We start from the raw sequence: 26,219 nt of genomic DNA on the forward strand, positions 1-26,219 counted from the left end.
ATAGACAAAGACCTGCCACATTCCCAGAGACCCTATACTTGAATGTATGGGTTGTATCACATTCCTTAGTAGACAGGTGTTTTGTTAAAAATACCTATTTTAAAAACTTTTTCTCATGACAAATTTTTCTGTGCTTGTGTCTGTCCTGTGTGCCTGACATATCCTCCAAACAATGACCTGTCTGTCTTCTGTTCAAAAGACAAAGTAATTTGGAGTCCTGTTATACTTGTTCAAACTATGTAAAATACTAATAGAAAGAAAGTTGGGGGATTTCAAAGTAAATGTCACCAACGTACAGATTAATTTTTAGTATTCTTTTTCTTTCATCTTTAACAGTCATTGTTTTGCTCGACCCCTCTGCTTGAGCCTACAATCACATTAAAATGACATTTAAATGACATCTTAGACTAGATAAACATTATCTAATAGAACTATCTGCAATGATGGAAATATTCCATATCTGCATTGTTCATGACGGAAGCGACATACATTTGACGGTTAAGTATTTGAAACATTGATAGTACAACTTTGAAAGTTTAGTTTTAATTTTACTTAAGTTTTTACATAGGCACATATGGCTTGTGGTTAACATGCTGACAGCACAGGGTGAGGTTTTTACGTGGCCATTGTACCCTGTCTTGAAGAAATTTTCAAATAAGCATGCCATCATGCCTACTTTTATCATATTGTTTTCTGATTCTGCTTCACTTATTTATAAATGTTTTCTATCTGATCCAAAGTTTTAGTTGAACTAGTACTCAGTGTTAGACATTAGACACTTTTAAATTTTGTTTTCTGAAAAGCAATTACCCAATAACCATTTTCTATCCCTAGAACAGATACTCCTTCACTAGGAGCTACTGTTAAAGGTACCTGTGTCTTAGTCTTTTTGAGCAGCTACAACAAAATACCACAGAGTGGGTGGGTGATAAAGAGCAGAAATTTATTTCCCACAGTTCTGGAGGCTGGAATTTCAAGATCAGGGCACCAGCAGATTTGGTGTCTAGTGAAGGCCTACTTTCTGGTTCATAGATGGTGCCTTCTTGCTGTGTCCTCACATGGTGGAAGAGGCAAGGAATCTCTCTGGAGTCTCTTTTATAAAGGCACTAATCCCTTTCCCAAAGCACCTCCCAAAGACTCTACCTCCTAGTACTATCATCTTTGAGGGTTAAGATTTCAATATTTGAATTTTGGGTAGGACACAAACATTCAGATGGTAGCACCTTGGATATAAGTCAAGGCAAATTAATGAATGTGTCGACCAACACTTTATATACATGCTCTGAAATGAGCTGTATTATCTAAAGGAAATCAGTACAAATCATAATGAATTTTGCAATATTTCCTACATTAAAGGTAATCAACACGATTGTTTAGTGGTGAGGCCTACAGATGAAAAATTACCATTTAGAGGGTGGAACAAATAAGTAGGGAAAGAATGAGAAGATATGGTTGCATGGGAAAGATAAGCCATCTCAAAGATGACACAGGTACTGTTTTTCTTATGTTGAAGGCAAGAATTGCATAAAAGTATAGTGACCACTAAAGAATTCATATAAGAAGAATAATGAAATTTGAAAGCTAGGAAGAAGGTTGGAAATCTTTCAATCTGGATCTGTCAGTGTGGCATAGTATTTGATAGCAGTGACTTGATACCTGGATAGCTGTGGCTTAGAATCGCATGCTATTGGCAGTTTAACCTAAAGCGAGTTCCTTATCATCTATAAATCTCAGTTTTTTTTAATCTGTAAATCAGAGACAATAATAATACTTACCTCTTATACTTATATAGCTTCTGTTCAGGGGTGGGTGGGTAAGTGAGATAACACATTTGAAATGTTGTTGAGCCAAGTATCAATACCTGGTACACAGTGTCCCACTTTAGTGGTAGGGAAACTGAGTTTTAGGGAGATTAATTAACTTTCTCAATTAGTAACTGGGATTTGAAACCAGGCGTACGACTAAACTGAGTCTACAGGAGTAGTAGTAGCAAACAGAATGGTACCACGTATGTGCCAATAACTTAATAAATGAAATGACTAGTCCAAGAGTGCAGAACTCATTAGTGGTCTGCAGAGCACAAAGTCCTATCAGTTTCACTCTGATGTAAATAGATGCAAACATCACTGGTGCTTGAGAAACAGGAGGTTTTTGACGACAAGGACCTTTTTTTTTCTTTTTGGGGGGGAACCAAGTGCAGGCTTTAAAAAAACTCCAGGGGCGTACATTTTTCCATTCAATCAATCCAGTTTACATGGAATACTAGAGACCTTAAACTTATGAAAGATTTAAAATGACATTATACGGGCAATGAGTGTCCATCCTGTATTTAAGTAATTACACAAATTGTAGCATTTAAAGTATTCTCCTTATATTTTCTGTTTCATCAAAGAATTTTCAGAAACAGTTTTGGGGATTTACACAGTTTAACACCTAAGGAGTATAAAGGTTAAGAGCAGAGCATGGGGAAAACATCATTATTATAATTTAGAAAGAAAAAGAGAATGTATTATCAAGACAAAGTAAAATAACAGCACGATTTATTATTTTATTTGTGTATTTTATCATAGTTTTGGGAAATTTTAAATTGTTTATGTTTTGGTTTGTTTTGTAAATTATTATTAAGCATCTCCTATGTTTGGTCTTAGGCTAACTTTAGTGATTATAATCTTGTACAAAAGACATGTGGTTCTTCTTATGAGGTTTACAGAAGTTAACCCCATCCTATGGGTTGTGACCAACAATGTTCAACTCTCCCACCTGAATCTTTATTCCTTTGGGATCTTGAACAAGTTATTTAAGAATAAAAATAATTTACTTAAGTTTCCTCAACTATAAAATGGGGATTATAATAATTCTTTTTAATGTAGGTTTATTGTAAGGATTAAATAAGAATCTTTTTAAGAGTACTTGGTACAATGCTTAGCATACACTAAAAACTCAATGCATATTAGCTGTCATTTCAATATAGATAAACCCAATAACCTGTCAAAATAGAAATATAAATAAATAACTCTAAATAAGGTTAAGCATTTATTATATTTAATGTGCCAATAAAAAATTGTGAACATGTGTGACCTGTTAAATAAGTTTATTCAATTTCTTTTCAGTGCCCTGAATCTCTTATCCAGGATAGATTTTGCCCCAAGCTATAATGATAATTGCAATTATGCTTATGGCCCTGATTCTGTTTTCTCTGAGAAAGAGAAAACAAATAGAAAGACTGGTCTTCATTCTTTACCTATAAGAATTTACTTACAGAAAAAATCTAGCTTCTTTAAAAGGCGTCTGAATCCCTAGTAAAGCACAGGAGATACCATGGGGCAATTCAGAATCATGGTCATGCAATATACTGAAATTGAGAATTGTAATAGAAAGCGAAAAGGAAAGTAAAATAGGCTGACAAATGATTTTTAAGTTTGCTTGGTTTTGTTTCTATAAGGAGAAAATGATCAAAGAGAAGCATTAACAATAGGAAAAGGTAAGATGAAGTGGATTCCTCAAAACTAGTTCTTAATCACTAGCTTCTCTAGCTCTCCCCCAACCTTAGGTTCTTTCTGGAGGTGGGGGTGGACCGAACTGGAGGATGAGGAATGAGAACTGTGCAGGGAAGGCTGTTCTGTGGATGGTTTTAATTTTGCCCACTACCATCTCTGTACAGCTGCACACTGCTCCAGAGACATTCCACATTATGCCCACTTTCTTTTCTTCTGTGGACAGAGACACTGTTCCTACTTGTACCCATTTCAGAGATACACAGGGGCAACTATACCCCCAAATCCATTAAAAATCAAGCAAGCTCTTACCTAAAGTAATCAAAGCATCACCTCAAGGTGCAAAGACAAATCTCTAGATAACAAGTGTCTGTCCCTTATCTCCGCCGCCACCCCGATGCAAGCTCGCCTTCTCTCCACTTAGATTTTCGGAGGCTGCTGAGCGCATGCAGGTGGGATGGAGCTAGAGAAGAGAGGGGTATGAATTATTTATGAATTCAACCCCCTTGAGAGATTTCCAGTGAAAGTTAGTCTTAGAAGTTACCCACATGTGTGAGTGAGAGTGTGTGTGTGTGTGTGTATGCACAAGGACATGTAATCCGTGCCACATTTATCTGTCAGGGAGAGGCAGTGGGTAATCCCAATGTCTTAGACATTTTACGAAGAGTACATGACCAGATTTTATCACAGACCCCAAACCAGACAAATTTCTTCTATGTGCTTTTGGTACCTTTGTGGTGACTGGGGTAGCTTAGCTCAGCTTCTGAAAAAACCTACCTGCTTTGAGCCCATTGGGCAGGGGCAATTTTCCTGCCTGACACCGTGGGTGCTTTTGTTTTGCTTGTTTACTTATTTTTACCCCACAATAACATACACTTTTCTCACCGGACCTCTCGCTACCTGGCCTGGACCTGTCTGCGCTCTGCCTGCCGGCCTGCCTACCCCCTCCTTCCCGGGCTCTGACCACCTGGGGAGCCTGTGTCCGTGTTTGGAATCCCTGGATTGCTCTAGTAGTGGAACTAGACAGATTAGCAGCTGACGCACATTTGACAGAAAGGCAGTGCTGTGCTTTCTTCTTATGCTGCTTCCCCTTCCTCTTTTCCCAAATAGAGATGTAAACACGTGTATTTTCCTGCTTAAATTGAGCGAATTGGTCCTCTGCCTGTGCCTTGATTTAGCTATTGGGCTGAGCCTTGCTCCTCCCTTCCCTGCTCGGATAGGAGCCACTGGGAGCTGGAGCTCCAACTTCCAAATTGAAGCTGGCCTCAGGCCAGGTGACCTTCTCTTTGTAAGTTTCTTTCCTCAGCAGAGTGGGGGTGGGGTCGTGGGGAGCTGGGATCTGTTTGGTGCTGCTGGGGGGTGGGGGGTGGTGAGGAAAGGAGGGGGGTGGAAGAGAGTAAAGGGCTGTTGTTAAACAGTTTCTTACCGTAAGAGGGAGTTCAGACCTAGATCTTTCCAGTTAATCACACAACAAACTTAGCTCATCGCAATAAAAAGCAGCTCAGAGCCGCCGGGCTCTTCTAGGCACTGAGTCGGAACAGGATTCTTTCACCCAGGCATCGCCAGTGGGATCCGCCAGCACCTCCAGCAGCACCATGTGGGTGACCAAACTTCTGCCAGCCGTACTGCTGCAGCACGTCCTCCTCCACCTCCTCCTGCTTCCCACTGCCATCCCCTATGCAGGTTAGTTTTCTCTTGTCTTCCTTATTATTATTATTCTTTAACTCTCTCTTGCTAACATTTCCTTTTCCTAACGCTCTCTCTTTACCCTGTGCCCAGCATCCTTCCTTAACTCTGTATGTGGTATGGGTTTTTAAAATCTCTCATTTAGCTTTCTTTTGACATTCTCTTTCTGTTTGAAAAGCATTTAAAAAGATACTTAGCATCCCCTCTGTTGTTTCCATCCCCCTCCCCATTGATCCAGCCCCCTCTCACTTAGCCTGATAGTCAGGGATGGTGGGATGGGAACGAGATGCTAACATTGGCTGAACTTTGCTGGTTTGGATAAATTTAAAGCTGAAGGGAGGGGAGAAAGTGATGGTCAGTACAGCAGGGACATGTTTTTTTTTTTTTTTTCCAGAGGACAATTTTCCATGACAATCCACTACCCCACATCACTCAGTCAACATTCAGGGCCAAATTATGACTTAATACAGGTTTTCATTTGGAGAAGGCAGATTAAACTCTGAGTATATGCATGTTATAAAAATGAAAGAGAAAGCCTCTCTCCTAAGGTCTCATTCTTTCTGGGTATGGATGCCTGCCCTTTTGAAACTGCAGGGCCAAGGAGGCAAAAATTGTGTGACTCTGATTATAGCTGTAGAACTGCTCCTTTCAGTCTCCCATTTTCTCCCCAGAATTTACAGGTTGGGAAGGAGTTGCTTGGGAGTTCATATTGCCTGGAAGTTTAGAGGTTTCATTTGCTGCTTTGGGAAGTTTTCTGTTGTTATCAGGGCAAGAGGAAACATCTGTATTTGGTTGTATTATTGTCGTGGCTGGGATGCCAACGGGAGAAGGTAGTGAGCATCAGAGGTGGGCACAGGGGAATAAAAGAATGGAATAAATGCCCAGACAGTAGACATAGTTTTTTTTAATAATATAAGACAGAGAACTGAGATATATCTCAGTTATATCTTTTGAGATAAGTTAAATATGACATTTATCAGACCTCCAATCTAGTTTCCAATGTAATACAAAGGTTGAAAGCACCAAGAATTTGCAAAATGACGAGAAAAATCAGTCCCACCTGGCTTTCTTCAATTTTGTGATGTGTCCCTTTTGGAAAACAACACTGTGTGGGAAGTGTCAGTTCAAGAACATTTATGTTAGATTTCTGAAGAGGTGAAAAAAAAAAGTTCAATCTAGCAGGTTATCACCTTTGAGATGGGTCATGTTAAAATTGATTCTTATATGACATTGCTGGTTTGCGGGATTTTGACTATAAATTGAAATGACAGCTAATATTTTGAGGACTTTCATTTTCAAAGATCAAACTATTGATGGGCTGAAGTAGAATATGGTTACCTGGAATCATCTGTGCTTATGCATGGGGAACACAGTGTGGAAAACCCAAACAGTAGATCAACCATAGACAATGTCTATTTGTTTTTGGCATGCATTGCGAAGTTTTGGCAGGAGATTTACATTTGTAATTATATTTCATTTTGGCTAGTGTTGAAATGACTGCGTTTCCTGAGGATAGGGGGAATGCAGCCCAAGAGTATGCTGCAGGCAAGGAGAGGCCAGTTGGGAATTACAAGTAATAGAATAATTCCTAAAGTGGATAATGCTAAAATTGTTAACAAAAGAGGGTCTGCCTTTGTCTGGGTGGCAACTTTATTTTGATAGTTTTTAAAAAAATAACATTCTTCAAAGTGGAAAACATGGATAGCCCTCTTAGAACATATAAAGAAAATCTGTTCTTTTTTATATCATCTAACATTGAACATTTAGAATTTTGTTGTTACTTGCTTCGGTTATACTTTTTGATTTAGCTTATGAGTCTGCTGTTTTACCTATTGTGAAATAAGACAATATTTAAAAAGAAGTGGATACTATAATGAGGTGACAACCAGTTATGAGCAGAATATATTATAGAGATACTTTTAGAAAAGTTTCAGAAAACTTAAAGAAATGTTCAATATAATAGACCCAAGCCATCTTTATAGGAATTGGTTTACATAGGATTATCCTCTATCTACTCCCACCTACACTGGATACAAATATCCAATCCCCTCTAACAACAACAACACAACATTAAATGAGCACCTACTATCAAGGAGCCTGTGGGAGATGTACAGATGAACAAGTGAGAAAGAAACCTACATTTGTTTTTTTTGTTTTGTTTTGTTTTTTTTACTGACTCTCCACCCCAATACCTTCATTTTTTTTAAACATTTTATTGGCATATAATTGCTTTACAATGGTGTGTTAGTTTCTGCTTTATAACAAAGTGAATCAGCTATACATATACATATATCTCCATATCGCCTCCCTCTTGCGTCTCCCTCCCACCCTCCCTATCCCACCCTTCTAGGTGGTCACAAAGCACCGAGCTGATCTCCCTGTGCTATGCGGCTGCTTCCCACTAGCTACCTATTTTATATTTGGTAGTGTATATATGTCCATGCCACTCTCTCACTTTATCCCAGCTTACCCTTCCCCCTTCCCGTGTCCTCAAGTCCATTCTCTACGTCTGCGTCTTTATTCCTGTCCTGCCCCTAGGTTCTTCAGGACCATTGTTTTTTTTTAGATTCCATATATATGTGTTAGCATACGGTATTTGTTTTTCTCTTTCTGACTTACTTCACTCTGTCCGGCAGACTCTAGGTCCATCTACCTCACTACAAATAACTCAATTTCATTTCTTTTTATGGCGGAGTAATATTCCATTGTATATATGTGCCACGTCTTCTTTATCCATTCATCTGTCAATGGACACTTAGGTTGCTTCCATGTCCTGGCTATGGTAAATAGTGCTGCAATGAACATTGTGGTACATGACTCTTTTTGAATTATGGTTTTCTCAGGGTATATGCCCAGTAGTGAGATTGCTGGGTCATATGATAGCTCTATTTTTAGTTTTTTGAGGAACCTCCATACTGTTCTCCATAGTAGCTGCATCAATTTACATTCCCACCAACAGTGCAAGAGGGTTCCCTTTTCACCACACCCTCTCCAGCATTTATTGTTTGTAGATTTTTTGATGATGAAAGCCACATTTGTTGAGCGACTGTTATGGACCAAGTTCTAAAACAAAACTTAGTTAATTCTAATAAGATTGGCATTATTGAATTGACTCATCTTACATGAGGAAACTGAAGTTAAAGAACTTAATTATCTTTTTCTTATTATCTTACATAATGGATAGAGCTGAGATTCCTACCCAAATCTATGTGAATGAAATATGCAATGTGCATTTTCCCTTTTATTTATATTGAATACAGCAGCAGTGAAATCAACTGAAACTCGCTTTAAAAAATCCATTTTGCTAAGTAATATAGGAACAATTCTGTGTTAGAAGTATTATTATGTTATGGTTGAGAGTTCATTTCTAGCTTAGAGGGTCAAACCAGGTTTAGGGAGTATGCAATACTCAAGTTGAGTGTGAAAATACAGGTAGTAGTATGGTCAGTACTTAAGTCAGGGGAACACAAAGTGGCTGAAGGTACTGAAGTGAGAGAGTATAAGGACAGGCAATCATGTAGGGCTGGTGTACTGAGTACCTGAGGAGAAGGAGTATGGCCTGGGTTTGGAAAAGTAAGATAGACTAACATGTATGCTTGAATATCATGCTAAATTACACTATTTTAAACATTATGGGTCACAGCTGGAAGTTTTTGAGTTGACAAGATACCTGACTGAAGTGTGTTGTAGTTGGTGTGCTGTTTAGTGTTGTTTAGTGTTGTTTTAGTTGGTGTGTGGAGGAGAGCTGCAGGCAGAAACAGACAGTGAAGGAAGAGACCAGGAGGAGGATGAATGAAGAAGTGGCATGGAAGTAGGAGGGAAATATCTAGGGAGGTCCCTATTCTCACACTGAACATCAGTTCATTTGTAAATCTTTTTGGAAGAGATACTTATGCTGCTTCTCAAATACCAACATTTGATTTAAATCTGACTTGATCCCTTCTTGACATCTTTATTTATGATATTGTTCCCTTCTCTAAAGAAGGGATGAAAATTGTCCACTTGTGAAACCCAAGTCCTAGATAATAGAAATGAAGATTTGGACTTGTATTTATGATTTTTGCCTTTGGGAAGTAAATCTCCCGTCACCACCATTCCCTTCCATTAATTATTTGTGTACTTTCATCTTAACATCTTGCCACTTCAAGCTGTTAATCACTAATCATGTGGGTAGATTTCTCAGAATATGTGGAGCCAGATTCCTGCTTCTTTCCACACCCTGCAAATCCTTTCCTTTGCATGATTTTTCTTTGAAGTCAATGGTTAGTCCATACAGAGAAGAAAATATATGAGGTACTGAGAGAAAAGAGTGTGAGGCCCAGGGACCAGAGGGAGAAATGTGTCTTTCTTCAAGCACCTTGATACATTTGACCCTACTTTCTGTTTGTAGCTTTTCACTAAGAGCCTAATGATTTCAGTTTTAAAATAGGGACTTTGGTTTCTTCAGGAAATATAGCTACAGAATGTTTTCCCAAACTGAGGGAAGAGGGAAAAGGAGTTGCAATTTAAAATATAAGAAAGCATGACAAAGTTGCAGTGATCTCTTACCCTTTGATTTCATTTCAATGTTTTGTTTATAAACGTCAACTAGCAGTCATGCACAAAAAATAGTAGGGAAAAATATGATCCAAAGATATTTTTGAGTTTCTTCCCAAATTAAGCTTGTCTTTTAACTGTTGTTAAAACAAGCATCAGTTGTTAATACATATGGAAGAGAAAGTTAAAAGTATTTTCAGCAAAGGAATTTTATTTTCAGATGCTGTTTTTGAATGACTTCTGTTTTGAATTTTTCTTTTATTGAAGAAGGAATTAATTTTATTGATGTGTGGATTACATGACGTACAACTAGCTTGAACTTCGCATTTTTGAATAATTAGTTACTGACTTAGTAGATATGACTGAATTATAAGGGAAAGCTTCTAAGTCATGAGAAATAAAGAGTGAGAAGGGAATCTTAGTATCTGGTTCTGATTGCCCCTGATTAGCTTTGTAGCCCCAGACAAGCTTTTCTCTCCTATTTATTATCTAGTAAAGGGAAATCATAGATTTATTTGCTTTTCAGGATACTTTTTGATCTTTAGATGAAAGGTAGTGATCGAAAGTTTATCAGCAAGCAAGAGTAGACTATTTTTATGAGGTACAGCCAGGCATTAACACATTTCAATAGGACAGCTGAGGATCTGCAGAATTAAATATAATCAACGATCCCACAGAAACCACTTTTCTCTAGTCATCCTCAGTGCCTTCCTTCATGTTGTATGGTTCTGAGAAAAGAAACCAGAGCATTGACCAGGTATTCTATTTTATTTGGTAATTAGTAAAATACAGGTCTGAACTCAATGTTTGTCTTAGACTTTTAAAATTTAGTTTTATGTTCTTCTCTCACACTTAAACATAGGTAATAAATACATAATACATTAGGCCAATTTTAATTCTATACTTTTAGTTAATTGAATTTATTTTATATATATATGTGTATATATATATGTATATATATATACATACATATATATATATATATATATATATATATAATATATATATATATACCACAATTTTTCCACTTTGGCAGATAGTTTTTTGAATAGATTTTCTGCGTCCATTAAGCACTATTTGTTTCTGAGAAGCATTCCAATTTATACAGGAATTCAGATGATTTTTATGCTGTGAAACATTTCACAGCACCTAAGAAATTGTGCACTAATGTCAAAAGAAGCAGAAACTCTTAGTGGAGAAACTTATCTCCCATTAACATGGTCCTGTGGCAGAAACCAAAATTTGAAAAGAATAATACCACTTATTTGCTTGGGAGAATAACGGTTTCTTCTCTTATGCCAGAAATTAAAGGATGAAATTTCAAAAACAAAACTAAAACTTTGCATATTCATAACATTTTTAACCCAAATTGATTTCCAAATGATTATAGTTTAAATAGCTCCTTTTAGTTCAAATATAATATAACTTTCATTTTGTAAATTGAGTAATGGGATATTAGCATTTAAGGTAATTAAACAAAGTCACTTGGCAAGTCAATAAGAATGCCAGAATTATCATCAGTCTGCCAACGTTATGCAAGGCATTTGGTCCACACTCAATAAATAACATGTTGATGGATTATTTGGTTGACTGAATTTCTATGTTAAAATGTCTTTTAAATTATATCTGTTCTACCATAGCCATTCCATCTTATAGGGCAAAGAAACGTTGAAGAAAAGAAAAGAAAAGAAAATGAAAGCAATTACAGAAATTAGTACCAGTTTTTTGGGGATTGTGTTCTGGAGTTTTATAGAGAACCAGAAATTTAGAGGAATTCATGTTTTCTCTTATTTACTGTGGACTCCAGGTTAGGATAGATATTAATGGGTAGCATCTGCATGTTTAATAAAACAACTGGAGCCAGTGGTTGCTGGCAGACTTAAGAGTATGATGCCATTCTTGGTACCTCACTCTGTTAAGCCATATTTCCAAATTTTCTGCAGAAAAATTTTCACCCTCTTTTCTTGGCACATTTCACCACGTTTAAAGCCAAGAAATGATTTCCTGTTCTGCCATCCAAGTTACTTCTCTACCGATAGCTTTAACCAAATCTTCAGAAACTGTTTACAAGCCGTTATTTCCACATGCTTTCTTAGCAAGTCTTAGAGAGAGATGGCATCATACGTGTTTAAGAGTGGGGGCTCTGAAGCCAGGCAGCTGGATTTTCAATCAGATCTTCTAAGTCGTCAATTTTCCCGTGTGTCTTGGTTTCCGTATCTTAAAAATGTACGTATTATTACTGCCTTTGTTATAAGGGTATTCAAATAACTTGACAGGCAGGGGAGGGGCACCATTATGTCCATCCTTGTTCTACAACAGCTGCAATCTCTTAGACAATTTGATCCTCATTGTGAAGAGGTGATTATCATTAGAAACCAGGTAACTCTGGGCAAATTAAGAATGAAGAAGCAAGTTCTTCATATTCTAAAGTTATCCATAAGATTAAGTCTCTTGGCATGTTTTAGCTTTGCTCTTCAGCTTTTTAATAGGAGGCTTCATGCTATCTAGGGGCTGGTAGAATACGTTGATGAAGAAAAATGATATTGCTACATTAAAGGATGAAGTTTTACATACATTTGATTTACAACATTTGGCTTGATTTCAAAACAAACACTTCAGTGATACTGAGAAATAGTGCCCAAAAGCACAGAAAACACTTATGTAGGAAATGAAAGGGCTAAAATATGAATATTATGAAATACTTTAAAGACCAAGTCAGAAGAATTTACCCAGTGCACCATTTTTAGTGAGAAGTTTCTCACCTGTCATTGAAGTGGCTTATCTAATTAGTACTATAACTTACATAAGGACCAATTGTAGAAGGAAATGACAGATTTAATTATAGAGCATGATATGATATGTCCTGGCACTTCCTTTCATACTGTTTGGAGAATACCATGTTATTTATTTCTTAAGAGTGAACTCTGTCCTAATTTTTAAAAGCATCCTTCATTTGAAAGAATGTAGATGAATGACTCTGTATGTGAAGCTATTTTTTCTTCACTGATTAACTATTCCTCTCTTGCTCTTAAGTATCTGAGAGTATCATTACCCACATCACTCCACCCCCCAACCCCTGGAGGTCTGGTATGTTGTCAGATAAAATCATTACCTCGTAGATGATTCTTAGGGATTATTTTTTTCTATATGAGCCTTAAAAGCTTTTCCCGTATGTTTTTAAAAAATTATTATTATTAATAGAAGGACAGAAGAAAAGAAGAAACACACTTCATGAATTCAAAAAGTCAGCAAAGACTACTCTAATTAAAGAAGACCCATTACTGAAGATAAAAACAAAAAAAATGAACACTGCAGACCAATGTGCCAATAGATGTATTAGGAATAAAGGACTTCCATTCACTTGCAAGTAAGTTGCTTCATTTCGTTCTTAGAATAATTTTCCAAATATGTCATGGACTCATTATCATCATCTTTTTTGTATTCAATGCAATGTACTCTTAAAATTGTAAGCTTGATTTTAGTTTTAACTCATTGCAACAGAAGACTTAGCTCTCATTTGATGGAAGTATGAGTAAGGGAGAACACACAAACTGAGATCTTTTAGAATCCACAGGGGCTTTAGTTATGGAATTTATATTTTCTCATCTTATGAACAATTGAACTTTAGGAACTAAAATTCAATTAGATTAACTTTTTATCTCTCTAATATTTTACAATATTCTATTCAGAGTAAACTTTTTTTTTTTTTTCCTTACAAGAGGAGTGGAGGAATTTTCAGACTAGAAGTTGCCCAACAACCAAAACTTACTGCAACTTGTATCATTGTCTTTAGGGATGTAAATAAAAAACATTGAGATAATTAGATTAAAAAAACTAGAGGGATTGGTGTCAGCAGCAGAGGCTGTTTAAAAGAAGTTAGCGGGTAGTGATGATGAAGTTTTAGGTGAAAAGTGATGGGGCAATTCAAAGAGGCAGGAGGGAACTCAAATGGAGAGTTTTCTTATCTTTTGAAAGTTTCTCTGTGACCTCCCAGGGAAAAATTCCTTACAACTTTGCCAGTATGCCAGAGGATAAAACTTGGAGTTTGGGGCCATGAAGGTGACAATTTCATCTGAATAGTTTTCCAAATTGCCAGAAGAAAATGCATTTCCTAGTTCTTCATAAATATTCCCTCCCCACACTTACTTTCCACCTTTTTATTCCCTATTTCATCCCACTTTAACAGGAGTGCACATGGCATCCTGTCACTTTTGAATGCTACTCTATTACATTTGGGTAGTTAACACATAATGTGAACACAGATTTTAGTAATGTCATGGCAAGAGGTCCTAAATTCGTCTTGCCTTTCTCAGAGAAGTAAGTGTTATGGGCCTGAGGAGAAAGGACATGGTTAGAGGAGGTCTTCAATAGATTTAGCAGGAGGAGAGACTATCTCTTTTCTATTCATTTAGATCTCCTCTGGAAGTATTTTTACAGCCAAACTGCCACTTTCGGGGAGATATTTCCTGGCACTGGGAGTGGGGAATTAACTTTGCAAGTAATTCCTATGATAATTCCTTCTTTCCCTGACTTTCCTAGAAAAGCCTTGAGATTTAAAAAAATAAATTAGAGAAAACTACTCTCAATCAACATCTCAGCTGTGTAGATTTATGGAGATGTTCTTCTGGCAATTGAGGAGGTTGGATTTATTGTATTTTCCCCTTTCAGGGTTAGAAGGGCAGGGCAAAGGGAATGGGAGAACCACATCTCATTGTTGATTTTTAACTTTGAATCTGAAAATACACTCTCCTGGATCCACAAGTAAGGAAAGTATTGCTAAGCCTCGATTTTCACATTAGTCAGCCTTATGCCTAGAAAAAAAAACAAAACAAAACAGCTTTCCCTTTGTTTTACTTAGGAGAAACTAAAATGATTTTGCTGCATTGGAGAACACATGTGACCAGATTAATAAAACTTTACATATCCCATGTATATGAGGTTTCACGCTTTTCAACCATATTCTGGTTGAGTTATATTTAGTCTCCAAATTTATGGCAACCTGTGCAGAAAACCACATGTAGTGATACCAATGTACAGCTAAAGTTCTCTGCTCAGAAATGGTGTCATCCTTCACACTTGTGTATCCTAAATATATATACATACTTATTTGGAATCACTAAATACATTCCTTATTCAGAATCGAATGGACATACTTGTGATACTCTGAAAGTAGGTTCTTAATGAATTAAAGATCTTTTTGAGGACTTGTTACATGAACTAGAATCATTGAAAAACAATGGCAAACACACTAAGATGTTTGGAAAATACCAACAATGCTGTGTGAAAGCATCTGTGATTCAGTGGGCATGAGGTAGAGGTCTCAACTTTTCTTTCCTCTTGAGAAGGTATCAACAATATTGACTTTATAGGGACTGCAGTTGTGTTTTGCTGGATGAGAAAGATGACCAGAATGCCTGATTCTAAGCGTTTCAAAAAATTACTGCACATGAACTGACTCAAGAGATGAAAATTTCTAACCATGACTGAGTAACTGGTACTGGAATTGCCCTTCTGCCATAAACAACTCAACAAAATAAATTATTGAAAGGAAGATGATAGTTAAAATAAGGCCAAGAGAAAGACTCCTAAAGTCAAACTTAAAAGAAGATATGCAACTCGTGGAATTTGTCAGCTTGGATCCAGTCCATATGGAGGTGTAAAATGATACAAGCAAATACAGTTTTCTGAGAGTATATGGAATTGTAATGGAATGAGAGAAAAGGGTGAATGAAATCAGCAAACTGGAAACCCTGTCACCCACTTTCCAGATGGAATCACCTTTGTATTCACAGAAGCAAATCTCACATGTTCCTGATGGGGCTCATGAGTCACTTGCAAGGCAATCTCATGTCAAAGCCATATTACTGAAAAAAAAGTAGTAGTTTATATATGTGTGGTACACTTTTATTTTAATGTTAAGTGGCAGGTATTTGAGTCTGTAATTTTAAAATTTCTTTTTAGGTGTTCGTTTAGTTGTTATCTTCATATGTATTCTTTATCTAATTACCGTGCTTTCAAGGTTATTTAACTCTCTCCCCCCAACACCCTACAATAGGGAAATAGGAAATTTTACATGTATTGTATAATTTTACTATCTACTAGATCAAAATTCAAATATATTATTAGCCAGTTTTTCTCTTATCAAGTTATTCTGCCACAGTTGCAAAAACAGACTTTTATGTTTGTTCTTTAATACTATTTCAGCTGTAAAATGTTCTTGTAGGTGGACATTTCAAAATGTCTACATGTAAATCAAAGCACAAAGTTTATACATATAATTTTTGAAGTTATTTAGATATAGAATAAAATGCACTATGTAAAAATATAAAATAGTTAAAATATTTTAATTTTATAACATCTTTTTAATATTTGTTTTATAAAAGTTATTTCCCCTTATTTAAAATTACTTAAAAGTTGTTACAATGTTAAGAAATAAATGACTAATTTGAACTACATAAAATTATAAGAAAATTATGTGCTTTCAAAAATATATGATCTGGAGGAGGACCTTCAAGATGGCGGAGGAGTAAGACGTGGAGATCACCTTCCTCCCCAAAAATACATCAAAAATACATCTACATGTGGAACAACTCCTACAGAACACTTACTGAATGCTGGCAGAAGACCTCAGACTTCCCAAAAGGCAGGAAACTCCCCACGTACCTGGGTAGGGCAAAAGAAAAAAGGAAAACCAGAGACAAAAGAATAGGGACAGGACCTGCACCTCGGGGAGGGAGCTGTGAAGTAGGAAAAGTTGCCACACATTAGGAAGCCCCTCCACTGGCGGAGATGGGGGGTGGGGGGGAAGTTTCGGAGCCACGGAGGAGAGCGCAGCAACAGGGGTGCAGAGGGCAAAGAAGAGAGATTCCCGTGCAGAGGATCAGAGCCAACCAGCACTCACCAGCCCAAGAGGCTTGTCTGTTAACCCGCCAGGATGGGTGGGGGCTGGGAGCTGAGGCTCGGGCTTCGGAGGTCAGATCACAGGGAGAGGACTGGGGTTGGCTGCAAGAACACAGTCTGAAGGGGGCTAGTGTGCCACAGCTAGCCGGGAGGGAGTCCAGGGAAAGGTCTGGACCTGCCTAAGAGGCAAGAGACCATTGTTTCAGGGTGCATGAGGAGAGGGGATTCAGAGCACCGCCTAAATGAGCTCCAGAGATGGGCGCGAGCCGTGGCTATCAGCGTGGACACCAGAGATGGGCATGAAATGCTAAGGCTGCTGCTGCAGCCACCAAGAAGCCTGTGTGCAAGCACAGGTCACTAGTCACACCTCCCCTCCTGGGAACCTGTGCAGCCCGCCACTGCCAGGGTCCTGTGATCCAGGGACAACTCCCCCTGGGAGAACACATGGTGCGCTTCAGGCTGTTGCAACTTCACACTGGCCTCTGCCACCACAGACTTGCCCCTAATTCCATACCCCTCCCTCCCCCTAGCCTGGGTGAGCCAGAAGCCCCTAATCAGCTGCTCCCTTAACCCCTTCCTCTCTGGGTGAAGAACAGACGCCAGAGGGCGTCCTCCATGCAGCGGCAGGGCCAAATCCAAAGCTGAACCCCAGGAGCTGTGCGAACAAAGAAGAGAAAGGGAAATTTCTCTGTGCAGCCTCAGGAGCAGAGGATTAAATCTCCACAATCAACCTGATGTACCCTGCATCTGTGGAATACCTGAAAAGACAATGAATCACCCCAAAACTGAGGCGGTGAACTTTGGGAGCAACTGTAGACTTGGGGTTTGCTTTCTGCATCTAATTTGTTTCTAGTTTTATGTTTATCTTAGCTTAGTATTTAGAGTTTATTATCATTGGTAGATTTTTTTATTGATTTGTTTGCTCTCTTCCTTTATATATATATATATATATTTTTTTTTCCTTTTTCTCTTTTTGTGAGTGTGTATGTGTATGCTTCTTTGTGTGATTTTGTCTGTATAGGTTTGCTTTTACCATTTGTCCTAAGGTTCTGTCTGTCCATTTGTTTTAGTAGAGTTTTTAGTGCTTGTTATCACTGGTGGATTCATTTATTGGTTTGGTTGCTCTCTTTTTTTTTTTAATTACTTTTTAATTTTAATAATATTTTTAATTTTTTATTTTAATAACTTTATTTATTTTATTTATTTTTTTCTTTCTTTCTTCTTTTTTTTTCCTCCCTTTTCTTCTGAGCCATGTGGCTGACAGGGTCTTGGTGCTCCAGCCGGGTGTCAGGGCTGAGCCTTTGAGGTGGGAGAGCCAAGTTCAGGATATTGGTCCATCAGAGACCTCCCGGCTACTCGTAATATCATTCGGTGAGAGCTCTCCCAGACATCTCTGTCTCAATGTTAAGATCCAGCTCCACTCAACGACCAGCAAGCTACAGTGCTGGACACCCCATGCCAAACAACTAGCAAGACAGGAACACCACCACAACCATTATCAGAGAGACTGCCTAAAATCATAATAAATTCAAAAACACCCCAAAACACACCACCGGACGTGGTCCTGCCCACCAGAAAGACAAGATCCAGCCTCATCCATCAGAACACAGGCACCAGTCCCGTCCACCAGTAAGCCTACACAACCCACTGAACCAAACTTACCCACTGGGGGCAGATACCAAAAACAATGGGAACTACGAAACTGAAGCCTGTGAAAAGGAAACCCCAAACACAGTAAGTTAAGCAAAATGAGAAGACAGAGAAAAACACAGCAGATGAAGGAGCAAGGTAAAAACCCACCAGACCAAACAAATGAAGAGGAAATAGGCAGTCTACCTGAAAAAGAATTCAGAGTAATGATAGTAAAGATGATCGAAAATCTTGGAAATAGAATTTAGAAGATACAAAAAACATTTAACAAGGACCTAGAAGAACTAAAGAGTAAACAAACAATGATGAACAGCACAATAAATGAAATTAAAAATTCTCTAGAAGGAATCAACAGCAGAATAACTGAGGCAGAACAGATAAGTGACCTGAAAGATGAAATAGTGGAAATAACTACCACAGAGCAGAATAAAGAGAGAAGAATGAAAAGAATTGAGGACAGTCTCAGAGACCTCTGGGACAACATTAAATACACCAACATTCGAATTATAGGGGTCCCAGAAAAAGAAGAGAAAAAAGAAAGGGTCTGAGAAAATATTTAAAGAGATTATAGTTGAAAACTTCCCTAATATGGGAAAGGAAATAGTCAATCAAGTCCAGGAAAGGCAGAGAGTCCCATACAGGATAAACCCAAGGAGAAACATGCCAAGACACATATTAATCAAACTATCAAAAATTAAATACAAAGAAAAAATATTAAAAGCAGCAAGGGAAAAGCAACAAATACATACAAGGGCATCCCCATAAGGTTAACAGCTGATCTTTCAGCAGAAACTCTTCAAGCAAGAAGGGAGTGGCAGGACATATTTAAAGTGATGAAAGGGAAAAACCTACAACCAAGATTACTCTACCCAGCAAGGATCTCATTCATATATGATGGAGAAATTAAAACCTTTACAGACAAGCAAAAGCTAAGAGAATTCAGCACCACCAAACTAGCTTTACAACACATGCTAAAGTAACTTCTCTAGGCAGGAAGCACAAGAGAAGGAGAAGACCTACAATAACAAACCCAAAACAATGAAGAAAATTGTAATAGGAACATACATATCAATAATTACCTTAAATATAAATGGATTAAATGCTCCAACCAAAAGACAGATTGGCCAAATGGATACAAAAACAAGACCCGTATATATGCTGTCTACAAGAGACCCACTTCAGACCTAGGGACACATACAGACTGAAAGTGAGGGGATGGAAAAAGATGCAAATGGAAATCAAAAGAAAGCTGGAGTAGCAATTCTCATATCAGACAAAACAGACTTTAAAATAAAAGACTATTACAAGAGACAAAGAAGGACACTACATGATGATCAAGGGATCACTCCAAGAGGAAGATATAACAATTGTAAACATTTATGCACCCAACATAGGAGCATGTCAATACATAAGGCAAATGCTAACAGCCATAAAAGGGGAAATCGACAGTAACACTATCATAGTAGGGGACTTTAACACCCCACTTTCACCAATGGACAGATCATCCATAATGAAAATAAATAAGAAAACACAAGCTTTAAATGTCACATTAAACATGATGAACTTAATTTATATTTATAGGACATTCCATCCAAAAACAACAGAATACACTTTCTTCTCAAGTGCTCATGGAACATTCTCCAGGAGAGATCACATCTCGGATCAGAAATCAAGCATTGGTAAATTTAAGAAGATTGAAATTGTATCCAGTATGTTTTCTGACCATACCGCTATGAGACTAGATATCAATTACAGGAAAAAAACTCTAAAAAATACAATCACATGTAGGCTAAACCATACACTACTAAATAACCAAGAGATCACTGAAGAAATCAAAGAGGAAATCAAAAAACACCTAGAAACAAATCACAATGAAAACAAGAGGACGCAAAACCTATGGGATGAAGCAAAAGCAGTTCTAAGAGGGAAGTTTATAGCAATACAATCCTACCTCAAGGAACAAGAAAAATCTCAAATAAATAACCTGCCCTTACACCTAAAGCAATTAGAGAAAGAAGAACAAAAAAAACCCCAAAGTTAGCAGAAGAAAAGAAATCATAAAGATCACATCAGAAATAAATGAAAAATAAATGAAGGAAACGATTGCAAAGATCAGTAAAACTAAAAGATGGTTCTCTGAGAAGATAAACAAGATTGAGAAACCATTAGCCAGACTCATCAAGAAGAAAAGGGAAATGACTCAAACCAACAGAATTAGAAATGAAAAAGGAGAAGTAACAACTGACACTGCAGAAATACAAGGATCATGAGGGATTACTACAAGCAACTGTATGCCAATACAATGGACAACCTGGAATAAATGGAAAAATTCTTAGAAAATCACAACGCTCCAAGACTGAACCAGGAAGAAATAGAAAATATAAACAGACCAGTCACAAGCACTGAAATTGAAACTGTGATTAAAAATCTTCCAGCAAACAATAGCCCAGGACCAGATGGCTTCACAAGTGAAATCTATCAAACATTTAGAGAAGAACTAACACCTATCCTTCTCAAACTCTTCCAAAATATAGCAGACAGAAGAACACTCCCAAACTCATTCTATGAGGCCACCATCACTCTGATATCAAAACCAGACAAAGATGTCACAAAAAAAGAAAACTACAGGCCAATATCACTGATGAACATAGATGCAAAAATCCTCAACAAAATAGCAAACAGAATCCAACAGCACAATAAAAGTATCCTACACCATGATCAAATGGGGTTTATCCCAGGAATGCAAGGAGTCTTCAATATACACATATCAACCAATGTGATAAACCATATTAACAAATTGAAGGAGAAAAACCATATGATCATCTCAATAGATGCAGAAAAAGCTTTCGACAAAATTCAACACCCATTTATGATAAAAACCCTCCAGAAAGTAGGCATAGAGGGAACTTAGCTCAACATAATAAAGGCCATATATGACAAACCCACAGCCAACATTGTTCTCAATGGTGAAAACCTGAAACAATTTCCACTAAGATCAGGAAAAAGACAAGGTTGCCCAATCTCTCCACTCTTATTCAGCATAGTTTTGGAAGTTTTAGCAACAGAAATCAGAGAAGAAAAGGAAATAAAAGGAATCCAAATCAGAAAAGAAGAAGTAAATCTGTCCCTGTTTGCAGATGATATGATACTATACATAGAGAATCCTAAAGATGCTACCAGAAAACTACTAGAGCTAATCAATGAATTTGGTTAAGTAGCAGGACACAAAATTAATGCGCAGAAATCTCTTGCATTCCTTTAAACTAATGATGAAAAATCTGAAAGAGAAATTAAGGAAACACTCCCACTTACCATTGCAACAAAAAGAAGAAAATACCTAGGAATAAACCTACCTACGGTGACAAAAGACTTGTATGCAGAAAACTATAAGACACTGATGAAAGAAATTAAAGATGATACAAACAGATAGAGAGATATACCATGTTCTTGGATTGGAAGAATCAACATTGTGAAAATGACTATACTACCCAAAGCAATCTACAGATTCAGTGCAATCCTTATCAAACTACCAATGGCATTTTTCATAGAACTAGAACAAAAAAATTCACAATTTGTATGGAAACACAAAAGATGCTGAATAGCCAAAGCAATCTTGTGAAAGAAAAACGGAGCTGGAAGAATAAGGCTCCTGGACTTCAGACTATACTACAAAGTTCCAGTAATCAAGACAGTATGGTACTGGCAGAATAACAGAAATATGGATCAATGGAACAGGATAGAAAGCCTGAGATAAACCCATGCACATATGGTCACCTAATCTTTGATAAAGAAGGCAAGAATATACAGTGGAGAAAAGACAGCCTCTTCAATAAGTGGTGCTGGGAAAACTGGACAGCTATATGTAAAAGAATGAAATTAGAATACTCCCTAACACCATATACAAAAATAAACTCAAAATGGATTAAAGACCTAAATGTAAGGCTAAACACTATAAAACGCTTAGAGGAAAACATAGGCAGAACACTCTATGACATAAATCACAGCAAGATCCTTTTTGACCCACCTCCTAGAGAAAGGGAAATAAGAACAAAAATAAACAAATCAGACCTAATGAAACTTAAAAGCTTTTGCACAGCAAAGGAAACCATAAACAAGACAAAAAGACAACCCTCAGAATGGGAGAAAGTATTTGCAAATGAAGCAACTGATAAAGGATTGATCTCCAAAATTTACAAGCAGCTCATGCAGCTCAATATCAAAAAGACAAACAACCCAATCCAAAAATGGGCAGAAGACCTAAATAGACATTTCTCCAAAGAAGATATACAGATTGCCAACAAACACATGAGAGGATGCTCAACATCACTAATCATTAGAGAAATGCAAATCAAAACTACAATGAAGTATCACCTCACACCAGTCAGAATGGCCATCATCAAAAAGTCTACAAACAATACATGCTGGAGAGGGTGTGGGGAAAAGGGAAACTTCTTGCACTGTCGGTGGTAATGTAAACTGATACAGCCACTATGGAGAACAGTATGGAGGTTCCTTAAGAAACTAAAAATAGAACTACCATACGACCCAGCGTTCCCGCTACTGGGCATATACCCTGAGAAAACCATAATTCAAAAAGAGTCATGTTCCACAATGTTCATTGCAGCTCTATTTACAATAGCCAGGACATGGAAGCAACCTAAGTGTCCATCAACAGATGAATGGATAAAGAAGATGTGGCACATATATACAATGGAATATTACTCAGCCATAAAAAGAAACGAAATTGAGTTATTTGTAGTGAGGTGGATGTACTTAGGGTCTATCATACACAGTGAAGTAAGTCAGAAAGAGAAAAACAGATACTGTATGCTAACACATATATATGGAATCTTAAAAAAAAAAATTTATGAAGGACCTAGAGGTAGGACAGGAATAAAGGCGCAGACATAGAGAATGGACTTGAGGACACGGGAGACGGGTAAGCTGGGACGAAGTGAGAGAGTGGCATGCACATATACACACTACCAAATGTCAAATAGATAGCTAGTGGGAAGCAGCCGCATAGCACAGGGAGATCAGCTCGATGCTTTGTGACCACCTGGCAGGGTGGGATAGGGAGGATGGGAGGGAGTCACAAGAGGGAGGGGATATGGGGATATATGTGTACATATAGCTGATTCACTTTGTTATATAGCAGAAACTAACACACCATTGTAAAGCAATTATACTCCGATAAAGATGTTAAAATATAATATGTATATATATATATATATATATATATATATATATATATATATATATATATATATAAATAAAATCTGGAAGCAAAAAATCTTTATTCTTAGAAAATCTATGTGTTTTTCTTAATTAGATGCTTATACATGGTGACATTATAATTAGCATGAACATGGTTAAGAAGGAGTTTTAATACTATTTCTTAATCGAAAGAAAATAGTTCAGAATTCGAACTTTATTTTCTGTATTTTAAGAAATGGTAACCCTTAATGTGTTGAAAATTTTAAGTACTTTACTATTCTCAGTTAAGAGATTTTTGTATTTATCATTTTGCTTTAGAAATACTTTTTTTAGTGAGCAAGAAAATACCAATATAATACTTAGCTATAGGAATGATAATTTTAGGAGTTAACACATTTCAGCAATTTTTGTCAAGATGGTATATCAAAAGCATATTCTCTCTGATATTAGTAGTTTTTTTTTTAACATCTTTATTGAAGTATAATTGCCTTACAATAGTGTGTTAGCTTCTGCTTTATAACAAAGTGAATCAGTTATACATATACAATATGTTCCCATTTCTCTTCCCTCTAGCATCTCCCTCCCTCCCACCCTCCCCATCCCACCCCTCTAGGTGGTCACAAAGCACCGAGCTGATCTCCCTGTGCTATGCGGCTGCTTCCCACTAGTTATCTATTTTACATTTGGTAGTGTATATATGTCCATGACACTCTCTTACCCTGTCACATCTCACCCCACCCCCTCCCCATATCCTCAAGTCCATTCTCTAGTAGGTCTGTGTCTTTATTCCCGTCTTGCCACTAGGTTCTTCATGGCCTTTTTTTTTTTTCCCCTTAGATTCCGTATATATGTGTTAGCATACTGTATTTGTTTTTCTCTTTCTGACTTACTTCACTCTGTATGACAGACTCTAACTCCATCCACCTCATTACAAATACCTCCATTTCATTTCTTTTGATGGCTGAGTAATATTCCATTGTATATATGTGCCACATCTTCTTTATCCATTCATCTGTCGATGGACATTTAGGTTGCTTCCATGTCCTGGCTATTGTAAATAGTTTTTTATTTAAACTAAAAATGCTTATGCAAGCAAATCCATTTAGGAAACATTGACTTATGTAAAGTTACCTAAGAGCAGGATTTTCATCGCCTTTAATAAGCTTAAATGCTTTATAACTCACCAAGAAGGGATATTATATGCAAAATTTCCCAAACATTTGATTTTAGATCCTTCTTTTCTGGAGAATCTCCTGGGGTGGTGATTTGTCTAACACATTTTAGGACATGTCACTTTAGAATGTGCTTTATACAATTACAATCTTTAGAAGTTAATCATGATATTTCAAATATAATAATTTGTATATAACTGCAAAAATATCTTCCAACTTGCTGTGTACTTACAAAAAAAAATAAAGTCTTCAGAAATATTCCAAGTAGTTGTGCTATATATTGATTTTGCTTGTTGAAGCCCTCATTCTTCTATGTGTCATTTAGAATAACATGAGAACATTTCAAATTTTATTCTATCTGATATTTAAATCTACACCTATAAAAATTTAATTTTGTTCTGTCTTATTTGGCTATCAAAATGGTAGGTTCAAATATCCCTCATGTTTCTGTATATGTAATAATGCGTCTGTTTTTATATTGCCTTCCTTGTTTAAACCAGGTGCCTATTCTTTAAAAACTGTATAAATAGTAGTATTCCTTCTTTTCATTCAGATATTTTTTTCAGGGCCTTTGTTTTTGACAAAGCAAGAAAGCGATGCCTCTGGTTCCCTTTCAATAGCATGTCAAGTGGAGTGAAAAAAGAGTTTGGCCATGAATTTGACCTCTATGAAAACAAAGGTAACTGGCTTCTCCCTAAATATTTCGTAATGAAACAAAGTATAAAATATATGTAATTGCCTGCCACAGTGCTCTTTCTAACTGATTTTTCCATTATATCATGGATCTATTATGCAGTCAATTCATCTATTAAGACAGATGACACTACTGCCTTGACTATTTTCAGTATGGTACTTTAAAGAGACCTTTTCCCAAATTTTCCATAGTTAGATTATCCCTCCCCTCTTTGTTTATTTCTAATAACATCTCCTGGAACTGATATTCTCCACAGTCATTTTAGAAAGTGCCACCTTAAGTTATTAGTTTAAGACATTTTATATAACAGCAAATTTTGAGCTTAACTATAGTATTATAAATTTTCATAACTTAGGATAATTAATCTAAGTTATAGTGATGATTTCTGATAACAACAAAACGTGGAGGTTTTGAAAAATTAGTTGGATCTATTCCTAGTTACATACTTTTAAAAAATCTTTGAAAGAATTGAGACCATATTATTAGTTAATTTGCCTACTTTGGTAGTTTGATATTATATTCACAAGGCATTTATTTTGTTCAAAAGTGGATTTATAATAATAAAATAATTGAAGAATGTTTACTAAATGTGTATTTTACAGAATAAATCTCTCATTACACAAAATAATAATCATGGATTATGTTTATGATAATACTATTTATTTCAATTTTAATGTTTTCTTAAATCATACTGTGTTTTTTATTAAACTTAGGTATTTAGTAATATACACAGACATTTCTTTGTTAATAGGGAAAATGTTTAAATGAAATTAAAATTAATTCATGTTAGAAAATAAGATGATCTCTATATACCCCAATAATTCTGTAAATCCTAAACATAATTCATAATCTAGTATAAAACCATCTTTA

The 26,219-nt window shown here is 36.7% G+C and overlaps 1 protein-coding gene across 3 annotated transcripts in view; it reads left to right on the plus strand.

Annotated features, from left to right (window-relative positions):
* The first annotated feature begins 4,711 nt into the window (after positions 1-4,711).
* HGF (hepatocyte growth factor) overlaps positions 4,712-26,219 on the plus strand; it is an 82,924-nt gene continuing 61,416 nt past the window's right edge. Inside the window, exons 1-4 of one of the 3 annotated variants that reach the window (XM_007178948.2) lie at positions 4,712-4,782; positions 5,051-5,177; positions 12,918-13,083; positions 25,222-25,334. In XM_007178948.2, the coding sequence (XP_007179010.1) occupies positions 5,090-5,177; positions 12,918-13,083; positions 25,222-25,334 (367 nt within the window). In that variant the 5' untranslated portion in view covers positions 4,712-4,782; positions 5,051-5,089. Of the gene's footprint in view, positions 4,783-4,897; positions 5,178-12,917; positions 13,084-25,208; positions 25,335-26,219 lie in introns of those variants that run through there. The other 2 variants (XM_007178949.2, XM_057550388.1) reach the window with 2 other exon arrangements.

The sequence above is a fragment of the Balaenoptera acutorostrata genome, chromosome 7 (assembly GCF_949987535.1).
Source record: "Balaenoptera acutorostrata chromosome 7, mBalAcu1.1, whole genome shotgun sequence".
Lineage (NCBI taxonomy): Eukaryota > Metazoa > Chordata > Mammalia > Artiodactyla > Balaenopteridae > Balaenoptera > Balaenoptera acutorostrata.